This window comes from Alternaria rosae (assembly GCF_020736505.1).
Source record: "Alternaria rosae strain MPI-PUGE-AT-0040 chromosome Unknown BKA58scaffold_1, whole genome shotgun sequence".
Taxonomy (NCBI): Eukaryota; Fungi; Ascomycota; class Dothideomycetes; order Pleosporales; family Pleosporaceae; genus Alternaria; species Alternaria rosae.
Genome location: NW_025763570.1, coordinates 1,286,919 through 1,304,373, shown reverse-complemented (window position 1 = coordinate 1,304,373; position 17,455 = coordinate 1,286,919). Strand labels below are relative to the sequence as shown.

General features: G+C 52.3%; 6 protein-coding genes across 6 annotated transcripts; 2 read left to right on the top strand and 4 right to left on the bottom strand.

The window, feature by feature from the left end:
- Window positions 1–355: 355 nt before the first annotated feature.
- BKA58DRAFT_305987 (uncharacterized protein) lies at window positions 356–1,380 on the bottom strand (the record flags this gene model as incomplete). Its single annotated transcript, XM_046167087.1, has 2 exons — window positions 356–1,177; window positions 1,228–1,380. 2 exons carry the CDS (start codon window positions 1,378–1,380, stop codon window positions 356–358), a joined length of 975 nt encoding a protein of 324 aa, XP_046030676.1.
- A 1,322-nt stretch (window positions 1,381–2,702) lies between these two features.
- On the top strand, window positions 2,703–3,419 carry BKA58DRAFT_446052 (uncharacterized protein; the record flags this gene model as incomplete). The annotated part of the gene is made up of 1 exon (XM_046174173.1): window positions 2,703–3,419. One exon carries the CDS (start codon window positions 2,703–2,705, stop codon window positions 3,417–3,419), a length of 717 nt encoding a protein of 238 aa, XP_046030675.1.
- Window positions 3,420–4,076: 657 nt separating this feature from the next.
- BKA58DRAFT_396156 (uncharacterized protein) lies at window positions 4,077–5,110 on the top strand (the record flags this gene model as incomplete). Its single annotated transcript, XM_046171342.1, has 3 exons — window positions 4,077–4,531; window positions 4,610–4,851; window positions 4,899–5,110. The coding sequence occupies 3 exons, from the start codon at window positions 4,077–4,079 to the stop codon at window positions 5,108–5,110; spliced, it is 909 nt and encodes a 302-aa protein (XP_046030674.1).
- A 115-nt stretch (window positions 5,111–5,225) lies between these two features.
- On the bottom strand, window positions 5,226–6,835 carry BKA58DRAFT_8219 (uncharacterized protein). The gene has a single exon (XM_046175976.1). The coding sequence runs from the start codon at window positions 6,499–6,501 to the stop codon at window positions 5,392–5,394; it is 1,110 nt and encodes a 369-aa protein (XP_046030673.1). The 5' UTR covers window positions 6,502–6,835; the 3' UTR covers window positions 5,226–5,391.
- A 1,270-nt stretch (window positions 6,836–8,105) lies between these two features.
- On the bottom strand, window positions 8,106–9,471 carry BKA58DRAFT_433559 (lactonase; the record flags this gene model as incomplete). Its single annotated transcript, XM_046173201.1, has 4 exons — window positions 8,106–8,314; window positions 8,372–8,758; window positions 8,810–9,263; window positions 9,322–9,471. 4 exons carry the CDS (start codon window positions 9,469–9,471, stop codon window positions 8,106–8,108), a joined length of 1,200 nt encoding a protein of 399 aa, XP_046030672.1.
- A 2,123-nt stretch (window positions 9,472–11,594) lies between these two features.
- Window positions 11,595–15,478, bottom strand: BKA58DRAFT_8213 (uncharacterized protein). Its single transcript, XM_046175975.1, has 2 exons — window positions 12,619–15,478; window positions 11,595–12,569 (listed from the first exon to the last, which is right to left on the bottom strand). The coding sequence occupies exons 1-2, from the start codon at window positions 15,361–15,363 to the stop codon at window positions 11,823–11,825; spliced, it is 3,492 nt and encodes a 1,163-aa protein (XP_046030671.1). The 5' UTR covers window positions 15,364–15,478; the 3' UTR covers window positions 11,595–11,822.
- Between the last annotated feature and the right edge of the window lie 1,977 nt (window positions 15,479–17,455).

Here is a 17,455-nt window from a genome sequence, read left to right as displayed (position 1 = left end):
CGGAAAGTGCCACCTCACCTACGTCTTCGATGAGGCCAAATAAGCGCGTCGCCACCGGGGAACGCGATACGATCGACAACGAGTTACGGCATCATGGCATATATCGGAGGAGCTGGATAGGTTCCACCACAATGTCGGACATCTAGAATCAATCAAATTCGTCATGGACATCAGATGTTGTTACAATCTCCAATGCGTGAACTTGCCGCCCGGCGTATACGATGCGAGTCTAATATTGCAGTTTTGTGGTACTGCGCATAATTCCAGTTTCATTGCTGACTGGGTACGAAGCATGCAGATTTCAATCGTGGTATCATCATGTCGTTATGGCTGCGGGCGGACCACTACCTAGCGACTATAAACTAACAGAGGTGCACATCACTACAACCGCTCCCAACATGCCAATCATTAGTATCGAGAATTGCTCCCCTGACATTCGCACAGCCGCTCCCAGTTGAGCGTTACCGCCTGGACCTGCGATCTCGCCTTGCCCACTCGTACCACCCTGACCGTTACCATTGTCGTTCCCACTTCCCCTCCCACCCGATCCGTCGTCCGCCCCATTTCCTCCAACTTGACCACCATCACTCCTTCCGCTTGTCTCAATCTCAATATCCTGCATAGGCGTACCCGGTGGATTGTTAACGCTGTTGACCTGGGTTTGGAAGTCGACCAACGGGTTTTCGATCATCGCACAGGGCATTCGTCCACCATTTGCACTGAGCGGACCAGGAGCGGGCTTCGTAGTAAGCTGCGAGGCACCAGGGAAACGCTGAATGCTATTCGTTACGCTGATGGGAAGGTTGAAGATGGTGTACCGGTCCACGCCATTCAGTCGATAATTCTGGTGTATACTGATGTTGTAGTCCCCCCTCGCAGTAGAACCCTCATCCTCGTTGTTGTCTCCGACTAAACACTCCGGCCATTCGAAGTTGATGTGCTTGACTGTTTGACCACTTTCTTGATCTAGTATGTCTGCGAATGGTGGTGTGGACGTCGTTATGTTCGATATAGTGAAGTTCTTTTGCGTAACCGTAGATGTAAGGAAGAGCGTGAAGTTGAAGACCTGGGTGAGCGGGTCGGCGATATTGCGTGGCGGCACTTGGAGTTTGCCATCGCCTGAGATATCGAGCGCGATGTGAAGGAAGTCGCCGCCCATGGGCGTAAAGGGCTGAGGCTTGTATTCTTGTCAGCAGGAGCATTGCGCGTCTTGACACTTCAACCTACTGCAAGGATGATTCCTAAGCCAGGTGTAAATATTCTTCCATTCACAATAGTGAACGCGCTGTTGTCGGGCCCATTGTTTTGTCCATTACGATTATTATCGCCGTTCTGTCGTCTCTCAAATCCTCCATGATTCGGCGACCACGACCCCAGCATCTGCGCACCGACGACATTGTGCATTAGACATAGTGAAAAGAGTGAAAGATACGAGAAAAACGATGGGGAAATCATTGCTCAACAACGATGCATGCTGACCAGCAGTAACGACAGAAGGAAAGAGGCGCGAAGAACAGCCTGAAGCAGGATATGTCGTTAGCAGGAAATCAAGGAAGCGCAATTACAGCGAGGCTTCGTAACCCGCGATAGCCGGTGGAGGTGTCGAGTGCCCAGAGGCCTTTGCATGATGCTTGGTAGAGGGCGAGAACTGGCTTTCATGCAATATTGGACGAAATATGCCTTATGAGGCATGCGTATTTCGTTCCGAGACGCGTGGTGTCTGAGAAGTGATAGTTCGGCTGTGGTTCAGCCGGTGGGGGCTGCTGTTCGCTAGGTCGTTTCTTCTGCGTCTCGGACGCCTTCCCTCGAACACAACGCATCGGCGCGACTCATCACTTCTGCGACCTATGATACCTGGCTTCTCTCCGATGATAAAGTGTAGAAACTCGACCTTGTTTACTCTTAGATAGCTCTCTTTCCAATTGAGCACTGGGCTCACCTGAAGTGCTTGTCGGGCCTCACAGATAGCCGGGCCTGATGCGAAACAGTAATGACGAGCTCAGTTTTGGTACGCAGGAACCGCAATATCGAGAACATCACGCCTGTAGATGCTCGAACCGTATCGTGGCCTCAATTCAAATACTTACGTTAATGCCAATAAAATACAATTAACATAACATCCTCGACACCACCACCTCTTCACAGTACAATCACAATAGGACGCCACAGCATATCGTCATGTCAACACCTATTATGTCTTAAATGACACTGTAGGCAATGTCAGAGCGCTGTCAAAAGTTACGTTGCTGTTTGCAAACAATTTCTAGATTCGGACCAGACTACAAAGGTCTGCATTCCGCTCTCAAAGGGCAGCAGCTGCCATCTATCTATTCTGGCACTGGTTATCCTTGGAGGAAAATCAGCTTTTAAGTATCCAAGTAGCTTTTCATGACGCCGCAAATATCAAAAGCCACTGAGATTCTTAGTACTTGTCGCCTGAGAAGAACTATCCTGCACTCCATTCCACCCACTTCAAACCTTTCCAGCCCTCCTGGTGAGTGCTTTGGAGGCATCTTCACTGAACCATGTGCAAATCATGCAGAACTCGTGGGGGTGCTCCTCAAGAAATTCGACATGATAAGTCCACTTCGGTCTTTGTATCAAAGGACGATCCCGCAAAAGAACAAGCTGTCAACACTCCTCCAACGACTTTCCAGTCTTGGCTATTTGGTGTACTTAGTGGGGGTCAAGATTCCTGGATCATGAATCACATGAGCTCCGAATTCTATGATATGGCCGGAGATGCCATCAAAGAGCATACCGGAGGTCGGGATATCCAGATTCTGATCATGACATGTGCCGCTCTCAATGCTGCTCGTGTACAGCTTCCAGCCATCATGAGCGCACTTTTAAACCAGGTAAAGCCGCAGGTCACTAGTTCAATTACCATCAGTGGTTATGATAGCGTACTTTGTGGCGGGCTGCTGACTCTAGCTCGCGAAAAGGCCGAAGAAAGCTGGGAGCTTCGACGTTTTCGTGGAGAGCATCAGATGCGTACGGTTACAGGACAGCTTTCACTTGTCGCTGGAAAGACAGAAGGCTCATTCTGGCACAGGGGTAAGCATTTTATGCTTGAGATTCAGCGCTCTGGCACTGCAGAAAAGTCAGAGCTTGACAAGTTGAACACTAATGACTTTTTCACAAGCCTTCCCGATCCTACGGGGTCCATTACTGTTCGATGCTGGGGACACAGTCGACAGCCCATTACAGAGCTGTTTGAGTATGTTCAAAAGCAGTTTTTGGAAAGCACAAAATTGACTGTAGTCGAAATGGGAGCGCATGGAGACAAGGAGTCCCAGCGCAACAAGCGTCCTCTCTCCTCTATCGATCTTGATCCGAAGATGATGCAAGATATTACCAAGGAAATAGAAATGTTTTTCCATAAAGACTCCCAAACTTGGTATGAGAACAGTGTTTGACCCTACCGACATGGTTACCTTTTTGCAGGCCCACCAGGTACTGGCAAATCGTCGCTGTTGGCTAGGGTTGCCTCGCACATGGATGTGCCCTTGTATATCATCAGCTTACAAGGTATGTATGACCATGACCTGAGGGAAGCTTTTAGTCGAATTCCTTTCCGGAGCTGCATTGGCCTTGAGGATATCGATTGCGTCGGTGTCGATGTTGGTAATTGAGGCGCACAAAACTCAGATGTGCAACTCGAACCCAAGTCTCAGTCGTCAGGTTCTGGGGACACTGAAGAAAAGCCCGAAATGAATGCACTGGAGACCATGCTGGCATAATTCATGGAAGAGCAAAGTGTCGCAAACCATAGGGTGCTTGACCAGGTCAAAGCTATCAAGTCGGCTACTCTAGAAATCCTAGGTAAGCCTCAGGATTTCGGTAATGGGACCCAGCCGAAGAAAACAACGGAGCCTTCAGATAGCATGGATTCTACATCCAAGTCGGTAACTCTTTCGGGCTTACTCAATGTCATTGACGGTGTTAATGCCGCTGAAGGCAGGCTGATTACCATGACAACAAATCATCCCGAGAAGCTTGATCCGGCACTGTAACGCGCTGGTCGTGTTGAGCGCAAGTTCGACATTTCGTACGTAAGCAAAGCCAGTTCAATCATGACCTTCAAGCGCCTCTTCGACAACGATGTCTGCAAACGATACACCTCAGAAGCTATCCATCGTTTTGCTCTAGCTTTCCAGGCTCAATTCCCTAGCAAGTCGCATATCACTATTGCGGAACTTGCGAAGTACTGCGGTCAGTGTCGTGGAAGGCCGGACATTGCTGTCAGAGAGTTTTCTGACTGGTTACAGCGTGGCGCGGAGAAGTTCTCATGTCCTGTTGACTACGCTAACCTGGTAGATACGGAGGGTGTCTATAACGTCCCCGAGCCCTTCGATGAGGGGCTTTTACAGGTCAGCGCACATTATCTTATTGATCCTATTGCGGCCGTAGCATCAGGTATCGATGTAGCTGACGAGGTACAAGGAGATGACCGAAAGTCAGGATTCTGGAACCCTTTCAAAGCCATCAATACTTTGCTTTTAGACACTGGGGACTACACTGACATTGTGTCTGTTGAGGCTTCACTCTCAAGCGTCGATACATATCAGGAGCATACTATCTAGCTTTTAGATGAACCACTGTATAGCCGATTAATACCAGAGGTACGGCACGCCGACACTGAAACATGTCATATCGGAGAGCCCTTCCCAGACCCCCTCGCGTTCAGTTTAACATTCGACCCTCTAGATCCATCGCCTAACGGTCGGCACGCGCAAATCTCCGAAGGCTGCATCGGCCCTGGTCTCGCGACGCCACCACTGGGATACTCGTCAGCACTTTACCCCTCACCAATATACGACTTGTTTCCAGAGTACGAAGACAGCGAATGTAATGATGATACTGAGCCCACGTCTCGACTGTTGAAGCTTTTTCAGTTTCGTCAAACGAGTCGGCCTGGGGTGAAGCGCACCATAATCAGGCTAGTCCCGTTCGTTCGGTGGCCTCAGTCAAGTTCTCGGAGCCAGGGAAATTGGCGCTAGCATCGCCTCGCCCTATCGCTACAGACTCGGTTGCGTCTGAACACGAGCGCTATGATTCTGCTGTCGAAGACTCTGATTGTGAGACATTCGACACTGCTGAAGAGTAGCCTGGCCTACGTGATGAGTGGTCTAGGAATTTTGCCTCAAACATAGTGGCTAGAAAAGGGGGTGTGTCTAATCCCTCAAGCCGGATAATTGCAAAGTGAGCTTAGGTCAAGCAATCGAGATGATATGGATAGGAAGATTCAACATTAGTGAAATCTAACAATATTAAATGTAAATACATCGCATTTTCATATCTCATGTTGGGAAACAAAACAAAGTAAACTCTATTGGTATCAAAGAAACTCGTAACAACCGCATGCGCAAGAGGACACACAGTCTCGGGTTATTGCCAAGGCTGGCTATCGTATCGTCCATTATACTGAATGTGGTCTGACGACGCCGACGACGTACTCCCTTGAGTATTGTGAGCCGCCGAGTGTGCCAGTATTTCCTCCTTACTCCCCGCGAAGCTAATCTTATCGTCACTATCCTTGCGACTATGGCTCTGGACCGTGAACTCTGTGGTTTTGATAACGGTCGAGGGGAGCTGGTCGTTATTTGCTTTTCCACTGGTAACGTGTACCTCCCATTGTTCCTGGTGCTCTGTGTTTGTGGCTACAGCGGAGCGTTGATGTCCCGTTCCTCGAACCGTTCCTAGCGCTACGGCCGCTGACCGGTTTCCGCCGTTGCTGTACGAGCTGGCACATCCACTCCGAGCGCTCCGAGTCAGGGCGACGAGGCGGTTGAGGATGCTGAATTCCAGCTTGAGCTTGATGCTGTATACGAGTGGCTTCCACGATGTCTGGATCTCGAACATGTCTGCGAATTCGAGACCTAGGATACTGAAGTCCAGGAGGATGACGAGGAAGTTGACGAAGATGAGGTGTTGGAGTAGGCTTTTCGTGCCAAAGTTTCCAATCGTACGTTCCATTCGGAGGAGCTTCGTAGTTTCATATACGTAGAGGCCGGAGATGACGAGTTCCTGGGCGATGAAGACGCTGAGTTGGATCTTTTCGTAGATCTGGTAGGGCTGTACGAAAGGCGTAGGGTTGTTGGAGTTGTTTCCATAGACCAGGACGATGACGGGTATGTGGAGCCATGTGGCGTTGACAATAATCATGACGAGAACAGCTTTCAGTTTCTTCCTATTGTGCATCACGATATGCAATCGCGAGTAGAGCACAACAGACTGTCCGGTGATCATCGCACACCATCCTATCAGGATGAATGTGGCGTAAATGTTCTTTTGCGGAATATTTGCGAGGTGCATGAGCGTGTAGCCGGTGGCGTTGAAGACGATGCCCCATGTCGATATGGTGAAGCTCCAGAAGTAGAGCCCGCTCCGTCTCTTGAACAAGGTGAAGATGTAGACATTAAGTTCGAGGAAGTTGTAAAGTGCGATGCTAAGGAAGACGGCCGCAATGGTCTTGGAGACCACAATGTCGACTGCCATCGCGAGGCAAGAGAATGTTTGAGGAAAAGCAGTCAACGAAGCGAAAGGTGGAGTTTGAAAGCGGATCTGGGGATCGCCTCCACAAGACTTGTTCAGCGTCCAGCTAGGTTCGGTGTAGCCGGGGTATCGCCAGGAATGGGTAATCTGAACCTTCCCATGCTACCCATCTCGATTTCAGCCGTACTGAGCCGCAACCGCAGGGGCTTTACGACATACCGATCCTGGTCCACGCGGAAACCGAACCAGCAAATCCCTCACGCTGACAGTCTGTTTCGCCCGGGGAGAGCGGAAGACATCTCATGAGACCCTCCTTTGCTTGGCGACACATCATGTTCGCTTGCGTGGAGGCCCCCATTGGTGGGAGTTGAATGCGATGCAAGCCACACTAACTTGAATCGCAATCAGATATCGGTCCGTTCCTGCTAATCCTCAACCCGATGTCAGGTTGCGATTCGCTCCTGTAGCCTCGTCAGCTTCCCGTAGCTAGCATGTCCCCGTCCAATTCTATTTTCCTTGAAAGACCCCTTGGCTTTATGATCAAGCATCGTATGATGATCTGGACCACATTATCTGTAAGATATTTCCATGGTTAATACAGCGGCCAGCGGCATGTACCTCAAACCCCTTCACATCTCGCGTTCGCGTGCTATACGTGAGGCCTGGATGATCTCGGTACCATCGTCGGTGCCTCTTCTTGTCCAAGCACAGTCGATGGAAGGTTCTCCGGATCGACAAAAAAGGAAACACAGGGCTAGAAGCTTCATGCGCTTCTTCGACCCCTACTAACGGACGATACCAATACTTGGTTCCCGGTGTCATGTAGAAAGCGTCGGTTTGATACCTGCTTGGACCTCTTCGCTTGCAGCATACGTGATTTAAAGTTTGGCGTACCTGCAGTATGAGGGAAGTGCGGTTCAGAACTTCTAGTTGCTGCGACCATATGCCAAGCAGACGGCGTGCTATTCAGTCGCTGAGCCACGCGGCATGAACAAAATGCGGTCTTTGCATCATTTGATCAGTGCAAGATTTCTGCGCGCCTTAAAATCGTGAATGAGTATCTCAGCGGTGTTGCATCGTGAGACCCAAATTGTTCAGGTGCCCAAGAGGAGGCAGTGCTGTATCGCATCGTGTTTTGTCTGGTGTCGAAGTGGCGTTTAGCAATGAAGGAGCCGGAGGCTACCTTCCCATGGGGTCCGGGGTTGCGCCGACTGGTAGTGGCGGCGCTTTTCTCGGGCTTCGTGGGCTTAGCTTCCCCTTATACTAGACCTGAGGGTCACGTGGAGGTTCGCGAACCTGCGCATTGGACTCCAACACCCGGGGGCCAATAGATAATTAGTGAACGCCACCATGCAACAGCGGCCTGCAGGCGACCCTGTGTAGATTTAGCCTCGGCAAGGCAAACCTGAACAAGAGTACGCCGAACGCAGGTACTAGGACGTTGCATCTCTGAATCCTCTTGGGCATCATTTTCACTTGGGCATTGTTCAGTCTCTGGCATTATGCAGCTGTGATATTTCAAATTACATTATTTGTCTATTTGTGCGGTACAACACATTATGGTATACGTTCAGTAATCTAGACAGTGACATTGACAGATTCGTCGATCACTGAATGGGTGCTCCGGAGGCGCCCAAGGTCGCGTAGAATAGCTTGGTCTGACCGGTAATGATCATGCGTCCTTCTCCCGCAAACTTGAAGTTGGCTGCTGTCGTACCCGTGTAGATCTTTCCAATGAGCTTGCCCGAAGGGTTGTAGACCCATACACCATCTCCGGCACCAGTGTAGACACGGCCCATAGAGTCGGTGTGTACACCTGTCATGGAACGTTAGCGATTGCATTCAAAGTTGCATGTCCACGTGCGAAGCTTACCATCAGGGATACCAACGGGAAGGTAGGCGAATGTCTTGCGGTTGCTAAAGGTACCATCTGCACAGACGTCGAACGAGTAGAGCGACGCAGGGGCAGTGAAGTTGTAACCGTAGAAACCCATTGCAATACCAGTGTCGGCGACGTAAGCCTTCCTGCCATCGGGCGACATGGTAATTCCGTTGGGATGACCGAAATCATCAGCGACAACGGTTAGCGCACCCGTGTCAAAGTTGTATCGGTATACCTGCTCTCTAATAGCGGGTACAGGACGGAAATCTTGGAGGTATCCGTATAGAGTGTCGGTGAAGTAGAGATCACCGTTTGTTGGGTTGACGACCAAGTCATTCAACGAGTTGAATTGACGACCAAAGTAGTTGTTCACAAGAGCTGGGATGATTAGTTTCAAGCTTCGTTTCTGGATCACATCGGAATACTCACTGGTGGTGTTGTACGGTGGCAGAGGGTTCATCATGTACAACGCCGATGGCACGTTGTCACCTTGGCCTTCACCAGCGAAAATGATGTTTCCCTTGTAGTTGGTACCGCCGTTAGGGTTGATAACCTGAGGGTTTGAGGTGTCGACGACAGTGACAGGTGCTGCCTCCAGGGATCCATTCCTAACTTTCTCGGCGTCCGAAAGACTAATCTTCTGGATAATGGAAGACTTGTTCAGTCCGGTACCCGCAGCCTTTGCACCAGCATTCTGGACGAAGAATACCTCCTCTGTCGGAGGGTACCACGTAACAGCTTCGTGGAAGAGCGGGTCCGACTCTGAGGTTGCGATGGTGGTCAACGAAGGGTTCTCGCCGATGACGTCGTAGAATTCCTCGTCATAAATGTGGAAAGGCTTCTCCAGAAGAGAATCGGCAGTCACACTTGGCCAAACGAAAAGCTAGTTTCTTATTAGACCACTTCGAGCTTCACGAATATGTAGAGGAGAAAAAACGTACCGATGTCGCATTGGCTCCAGAAGGTGGTGGGACGGTCTCCAAAACATTGAAGCTCTTTTGGTCAACGACCTGTGCAGACTCAGGTACAGTCCGCGCGAAAGCACAGCCAACTGCTGCGCTAGCAGCCAGGAAGACGGATGTAGATGGCATCTTGAGGTGAGATTGACTGACTGTACATTTCCAAGTTGACGAGACTGACCCATTATATGAAGCAGCTGTCCGGATAAACCCTTCACCGTTCTCGTCCCGGCAAAGAGAATATTAGATTATCTCGGCAGAACCCATAAAGCGGCATTTTCGTCATCATGCGGCTCGCTGGTGAACCATTTCCGGCATGGCATGGTGGAAGAGGGCCGATGGCGTTCAATTAGCCCAGGGTTAGAGAGGCCGGCGATGAGGCTAGGCGCAATGACCCCGTGGGGTTGGAAGGTGTGTCGGCATATCGCAACCCCGCCTTGGAGTCGCGCAACGAATTTCAATTGCGTCAGAGGAAGCACGGTCATGATTATTGATGAAGGTACGTTTACGTAGTGCATCATTCTTCACTTTTGCATGCTGGTTGCGCGCATTTCGTAGGCTAAATTATCGTACGGTACTTCGAATGCAGCTCGTCGTATGTTCCTTGCTTCCCGATGCACACCAAGCCGCTGTGCCTTCTTGGCACAACAGTTTGACCGGTCGGGGTTACTCGACCCGCTACCCGCTACCGAAGTACTTTGGACAATGCACCAGAAGCCTAGATTCATCTCTTCGTATCCAAGCCCATGGACGGAGATACGTTGCCGCATGGGGCTGCCGCAGAATTGGAGACTCCCGGTCAATATGCCCATGTCCCTATGTCTCCCAAAAAGCTTAGCCTTTTCTTATCGATACATCCCAGGTAGAATAGCTACGGATGCTGTGTGATCGGCCGTTTACATGCAGATTTGACCGGAGGATTCAGCACTGTCTACATGCAAGTGCCTTCACGCCTTCTAGATTCTGAAATTCCAAGCTTCGGGCAGTCATTGTCAGCTCACAAATATTGGTCGAAGAGCTAGTTCATCGCTTTTGTAATTTAGCCCAGAAGGTAAGCACGCTTCCCGTGTCACTTGAATCAAGAAAGCCATTTGCGGCTTTTGCCCGTTCGAGACTACGACACCCTGCTTTGTTCCTCATTATAGAGTGAAAACGTAGTTCTACTGATATGAGAAGAGGGAACAGCGTAATCGAACTCTAGCGTAGATCAACTTCAAACTGGCTTCCAAAGACCAAAGAGGAGAGCCGAAACAGAGTTCGAAAAGCAAGTCTATAAAGAAAGAGCTTACACCTGTCTCACAGTAGTCAGCCTATCTTCGGCGCCGGACACCAGATCAAATTGTCAGTTCAACCCAAATGTCTCTCCCGCACTGGAGTCGTAAGCATACGCGCATAGCCACGTTTACTATGACACGCGAGCCCTATATTACCGGCACTTCTAAGAATGCGACTAGAATTTCCTGACAAGCTATCCCTACATACACCATGCACAACGCATAACATGACCGCTCTTACAGAGAGAGATCAATGGCTAGTCAGCATGTCATTGCAGTGGCCTTGTAGTCTCCGTAGTAGTAGGGATCAACCTTGTTGTAAGTTCGGTATTTACACAACTGTCTTGGTGCATACATAGCATCAATACCCAGAGTAAGCCAAGGGCAGAAGCCCAGTCTTGCGAAAGGGACTAAAGTACATGGCCGCCTTTCGCACCCTCCGCTTGTTCTCCTCCGTCTTCCTTCATGGGCTGGAGTAGTCGCAATGGCAGCGCAGTATCAAGACTTTACATCAGTTCACACGTTGCAAGCAAGGAGCAAAGAAATGGGTCATGAAATCGTGAGTGATATTGCTCTTTCAACATTACCCCTCGATGTCCACCATCCCCCACCCGCCGTCGTAACCCATCCGGCCCCAAGAGACCCAGCCACCGCAACTCCACTCAGAACCCCCCTACGTTGATACAGTAAAGCCGTATCAGTCATTGAATACGAAAGGAAAAGAAAACAAGGAAGAAGAACGCCAATCCCCATTCGCGCTATTTTCCAGCTGCGAAGGTATCCTCGTGGGGGGATGCATATGCAACGCACAAAACTCCAAGATGATGGCCAAACCCAAAACCTGCCCGAAAAAGGGACAACCTTGTTACCCCAAGATATCGTGGCCGTAACGTTCAGAAGCTCGTAATAAGAACAATAGTGAGAAAACAAAGGAAAAGTATAGAACAGAAAACAGGCGACTCGTCGCAGAGTGAGTCGTGAAGCATCAGAAGTGCTTTTCCCCTTTTTCGATCTCAAAACGCCAGATCGTCAGAATAGTGTACAAGGGTGGTGATGATGATGATGATGTCGAGGTACCACAGTATCGCAAGACATTCAGAAAACGGCTGCAGATGCACGTCGTAACCAAGACAGTGTTTGTGCAGAGTAAATGGAGCGGAGTAGTAACAAGAGAACGATAGTGAAGGATGAACAGCCTCGCGCAAGCGCTTAGCTCATATCCATCATGTCCTCGAAGAGGCCGTCCTGGTGTTCGTCCGCGTAAGTGGCAAGGACTTCATCGCTGGGTCCGAAATTGCCTTCGTAGATGGTAGCACCAGCGCGGCGTCTTGACTCGACCCATCGGCAACCGTAACATTGAAGGACTTGCTCCGCAGTGGGTCGCATGTCGGGGTCTCGGTTCAGCATGGCGTAGACGACATGGTCCATCGAGTTAGGGTCGTTGCGCTGCACCATGAATGAAGGTGCGCGGGCCAGCTCCTCCTCAGGGTTAGAGGCTGGCTTGACTGTAATGGACGCCATTGAGTCTTCTGCGGCATCGGACATAAGGAAGCCATCCATAGAAGGCCTCGCTGGCTCGGAGACCGGATCGCCATGGGAGTCCCGACTAAGTGTGCTACTGTCGGCGCTCCAAGTCAGACTGGGAAGCACGTTCTCGAACTCGCCCGACCGAAGCTTTTGCCAGTAGTCGCCATTCTCAGGAATAACGCAGTTGCCGGCAATCTCGGCCAGCATCATGCCAAGGGCAAAGACGTCGGCAGGCTTATCGAATCGACCAGAGAGTTGCTCGGGTGCAAGGTAGTGGCGGTCGCCTTCGCCATCAATGCCAGCTGGAGCTGGCCACTGACTCGCTAAACCGAAGTCTGCAATCTTCAGTCCGCCCTCAAAGTCGATGAGGATGTTAGCGGGCTTAAGGTCGAGATGTATGTAGCCAGCATCGTGAATGGATTTGAGACCCTGCAAAAGGATTAGCGGTGTTGTGAACAAAGACTATAATTAGACATACCATCAGAAGTTCGAGCAGGATCTTCCAGATGCGGAAGTCATCGAGACGGCTATTAAAGCCAACGGTGTCGAGGTATTTCCTCAAGTTACCGCCCTCGCAATACTCTGTCTGGATGTATAGGTGTTGGTCAAATTCCCAGTGGGTCTTAATGTCCAACACATGCTCGTGGCCCTGGAGAGCGTAGAGGATGTCGACCTCACGCATCTTCTTTTGACGGTCCCCTGCGCCGATGTAGGCCTTCTTCGACTTCTTTACAACCCATACTTGGCTGCCGGCGGGCGACCTCAGCGGCGAGACCTTGACCGGTTGACTCACACGGTAAACTGTAGAGAATTCGCCCTCTCCGCCGTCGAGAGGCTTGATCTCATGGAATCGTTCACTCAAGGACTCATCCACATCGTTCTTTGTGAGGCCGATCGGGATGGCTCCTTGGACACTTCCAAAGAAGCCGGAATCACGTGGCGTTGTTGGTGTAGCGGGCGCAAAGGAGCCAAAGCTGCTGTTGAAAGGGAACGATCCCCTTCGGTTGCCGGAGATCGACAGCTTGCTCGCATCAAGAGGGGCAAAGGACTCGTGCGCGGGGGTTTGTGGTGACGGCGCGCCAAAGAGGCTTCCAGCTGCTGTAGAATCTTTAGTATTGCTCTCGCTATCTGACGACTGAAGAGATGTGCGGGCAACCCGTCGCGAAAGGGACAGAGTGCGAGCCAAAGTATTGGCTTGCCGCAACAGTCGACTCCTATTCGCGGTAAGGGCATATGCAGAGGGGGACTTGTTAACCGTTGACTCAGACTCAGCGTCCTCCGACGAGCTGTCTTCATCCGGGAAAGCCTCTAAATCTATACGAGATGTGTACTTACTCGTTGGCCGACCATCATTGTCGGGTACTGCAAATGTGTCTTGACCAATGGAAGGGCGCGAGCGGAAAGTCTTACGGCGCAGGCTGCTCTCCTTTGAACGACGACTAGACCCATTACTGGGCTTGGTCGGTGTAGGTGGCATATCATCCGCGCTGGATTGACTATCACCCATCCGGTTCGCTGTCGGTGATTGTGTGTCCGGCTGAACATCCTCATCGTTATCTCCGTCGATACTCACGAAGCTGCCCCGGCGTTGCATGGTACCGCTCATACCACCGAAGATGCTTGGTCGACTACCAAAAGCCTCTGTTGTAAATTTGGATACATTTGCACTGAACGGTGTGCTAGGCGTGCCGAACTGATGTTGCGGGCGAGCTTCATTGCCAAAGAGACTTCCACTCCTCTTGACCAAGGGTGTGTCAAGGTTGACAGTGCGGTCTGCTGCAGCAGGGGGGAAAGACTGGCGCTTGGATGGCGTGTCGGGCATGACATAGATGCCTCCTGCTGCTGGTTCATCCGCGTTGCGGTTCTTCTTGGACAGAAGGCCGGTCGAGAAGGCGACAGGTGCCGGTGGCGCAATCTTGAAGGGCGTATCGAACGAGTCTTGTGACGACTGCTCGCCATCTGGAGCATGTGGGCGCCCGATACCGATGGGGAGTGAGCGGGAGAAGTGTGGGTTGTTCGGCATCGGAGGTGGGGGATATGCAGGGCCGCCCCATTGAACAGCTGGAGCCCGGGGAGGAGCCATTGGTGTGCTGCTCAGGCTAGATGAAGCGGAAGATGGTGTATGCGCGTGTGAAAGCGGGTGCGGTTGTGCTGCACCGGCTCCGCGAGGGAATGGCGTTGGCAAGCCCATGCGCCCGGCGTCAAAGGTAGACTTGCGGAAAGGCGTCTGGACAGGCGGTGTTTGAGTGGTTGAGTTGACGGTGCTGTCGAGGGACATGCGGTTGCGCGTCTTGGAGGCAGCCGGTCCAGGCATTGCGAACTCGCCATCGTGGCTCGGCTTCCGCGGGGTGTTGGATCGCTGTGATAGGGTCGACCTGCGCAGTGACGTTGTGCGGCGGACTGGTGATGTAGTACCCGAAATAGGTGAGCTGTTGAAGGAGAAGCCGTTCGTCATGTCATTGTATAAGCGCGAGCTCTCGTCGGCAGAGATGCGCGGTGCGGGGGACGGGTCGAATATGCTCTCGAAGTCGTTTCCGAGGCTCGACACGCCGTGTAGGCTCCGGCGCTTTGCCATGGGACTGGATCCGGGCGAACCGCTGAGGTTCATTAGTCCGTCATTGCGCTTGAGCGGGCTTGACTTTGCTGGTGGCGCAGGCGACAGCTCGGGGCGGCGCGCAAACTCGAACTTGATCGGCTTGTCGTCGACTTCTAGTCGCTTGTCCATGTCCATGGTGTCCGGGGACTCTGCGCTTGGGCGTCGCGCGGGGGTGTTTTCCTTGCCAGGCGAGTGTCGCGTAATGAAGGGCGTCGCGTTGCCCACGTCGGAGGTCTCGGCCAAGGCGCGTCGCCGGGGACTCTTGGAGTTGCTGTTGCGCGTGCGCGGCGATGACCGGAAAGGGCCTGAGCGTCGCAAGGAGAACTTCTTCTTGGCTGGTGCAGCTTGCGCTAGTGGTGACTCAGGGAAGTTGGCGATGGGGCTGGTGACCTTGTTCGCCTTGGGAGAGAATGCGCGCGCAATGGCGAGGGGCGAGATGGGAGAGCGGGGCGTGTCGGAGTTGCGGAGTTGGAAGCGCGACTGTTTGGAGGGTGAGCGCGACAGAGAGCGGCGGAGCTCCTGGAGGTGGGAGAAGTGGGTGCTGTCGAGTCGATAGCTGTGGGGTCCGGTTGGTGAGGGAAAGTGCATGGTGCCACATTCGCGACTGGGCGAATATCCGTAATCCATGGCTCGCGTAGTGAGAGCAGCTCAATGCAGATTTTTGCTCGTGACCGTGGCGTCTAGAGTGAGTCGGGATGTTTTGGGATGAGACGGGCAGATGGCGGGCAGTGATGTCTCCCGTGACGTGTTGTCGTGTTTTAGGCAGGCGCAGAGGGCATGGAGATGGGTGTAGTCTTCAGTCGATAGCGATGGCGCGGTAGTCCTGCTGGCGCGTGGTGGATGCGGGCCGTGGTATGAATGCGTGGAATGTCGTCGACAGGCGCGCGATGGCGTAGTGCTCGATCCTGGCCGGGTTCCGTGATTCCACCTTCAACAAGCAACGGCCGAAGTCCGGTGGTGCTCCATACAAGGCCTGGTGATGGAGGGTCCTGGGTGGGGAAAGGATGGCTGGAGGTGGAGAGAGCGTGTTGATGTTGACGGCGTGTCGTAGGGTGATTTGCTGTGTCGTGTACTGGGGAAGCGAGGGCGCAGGCGTCGCGTGTTTACCTCCGCACGTTAGGCAAGTATAGTCGCAACACACGGCAGGCGCGTCACAACGTGATGATGCAATGGCGAGGGGAGAGTGCAAGCGATCGGGCGATGAAGAGACCCTTCTTGCGCTCGATAGCGATCGGCTGGGAATGTAGTGGTATATGAGAAGAGACGCGTTCTCTCATGTGCAGGGTGTCTTTTCGCCGGGCGTGTGGCAGGAAAGTTGGGGCGTCGGGGTCCGTGCGCCCCAACCCGCCTATTACTTCGTGACGCCCTGCAGTGAAGCCCGTTAGCCCTGCCTGCCAATCGAATCCACGTCTGCGGCACAAAGTGAAGCAGTCATAGAGGCGACCCGAGTAGGCTCTGCAAATATAGACACGTAAAGCTCCACCGCTGCCAGACCGCTGCAAGTCTGTTGCACTGCGAGGCGCTGCTGCGGAGCTCTTGCCACGTTCAGGTGTGCGTGTTTACATGCTGTGTTTGTTGATCAACAAGCAGAATCAAAACAACACCAAATCCTCGCCACCACCACATCTTCCCCAACCACAGTATCGGCACCAGGGCGCTCGAACCACGCGTCGACCCATCCCCCTTCTATGCCCAAATTAGCAAATCTTATCGTCTTCATGCCATGGGGTGGCCGAGTCGCGCGGAATAGGGGCTCCAGCTTTGCGCCCGCCTGCCACCAGTTCGGCGGCCCGCGTCACAATCTTAGCCCTCCCCATTATGATTGTCTCTGCAGCTCGCCTGCAGCCTCCCTATCGATTGCACGCCTCTTCGCCTATTCAGCTATCGATAGGCTTTGCGAGTCGTAGGAAACATCTTCTTGTCCATATTGCTTTGCCTGCAGTTTCAGCTGACTGCCTGAGCAAAGTTTATGGGTGTCGTCATCAGGATCCTTCCAGCTGATTCTGATTATTGCCAAAGACGCGTCTTCGCGTTGTTTGCGTCAACAGCGCCGTACAACCGGGCTCCCCTCCCTGGCTCGACTTTGTCCGATCGCACAGCTTGCACCGATCGAGGGTTTTGCTCATGATGTTTGGTCTGTACCTAGCCATCCGTCCACCCCATGGCGTCGGGATCGAGAAGTTTGGTTACACATGACGTAGTCTTGTGATCTCCCCCTAGCTTTCGATGTGAGAGCCATCCCGTGAACGCTGAGCGGATGAGCTATCGATATGATACGCACTAAAACCTCACAAGGCTGTTGGTAAGTGGTTTTAGGAGGCGGACCGTGTGCCGCTCGATAGTCTTTTCGAAAGAAGTGTGCTCATGAGGCCTTCTTTGAGGCCACGCTTCGTGATGGTTGCAACTACTTCACCACTAATCCCCGGGAAGGTGCGGCTACGGATCGTACCTGCTTCATCGATCAGGCGTAAAAGCACGTGGGCACCCAAGTGTCCGTCACGCGTCAAGATCACCGCGTCACGATGAAAAACAACTTCATGATCCCGCGAATTCGCAAATCTGCCTCATGTGGCCGCATCTGCGACCTCATTGTTATTCCACTAGCGATATCCCCGCTAGCCTACCGTTCAACATACGGTACTGCAGGAACGCGCTCTGGATGCCATGTATTCCTGTTTCATCGTCGCCGTACCTGCCTTAGCCTCCCGCACGTCACCCC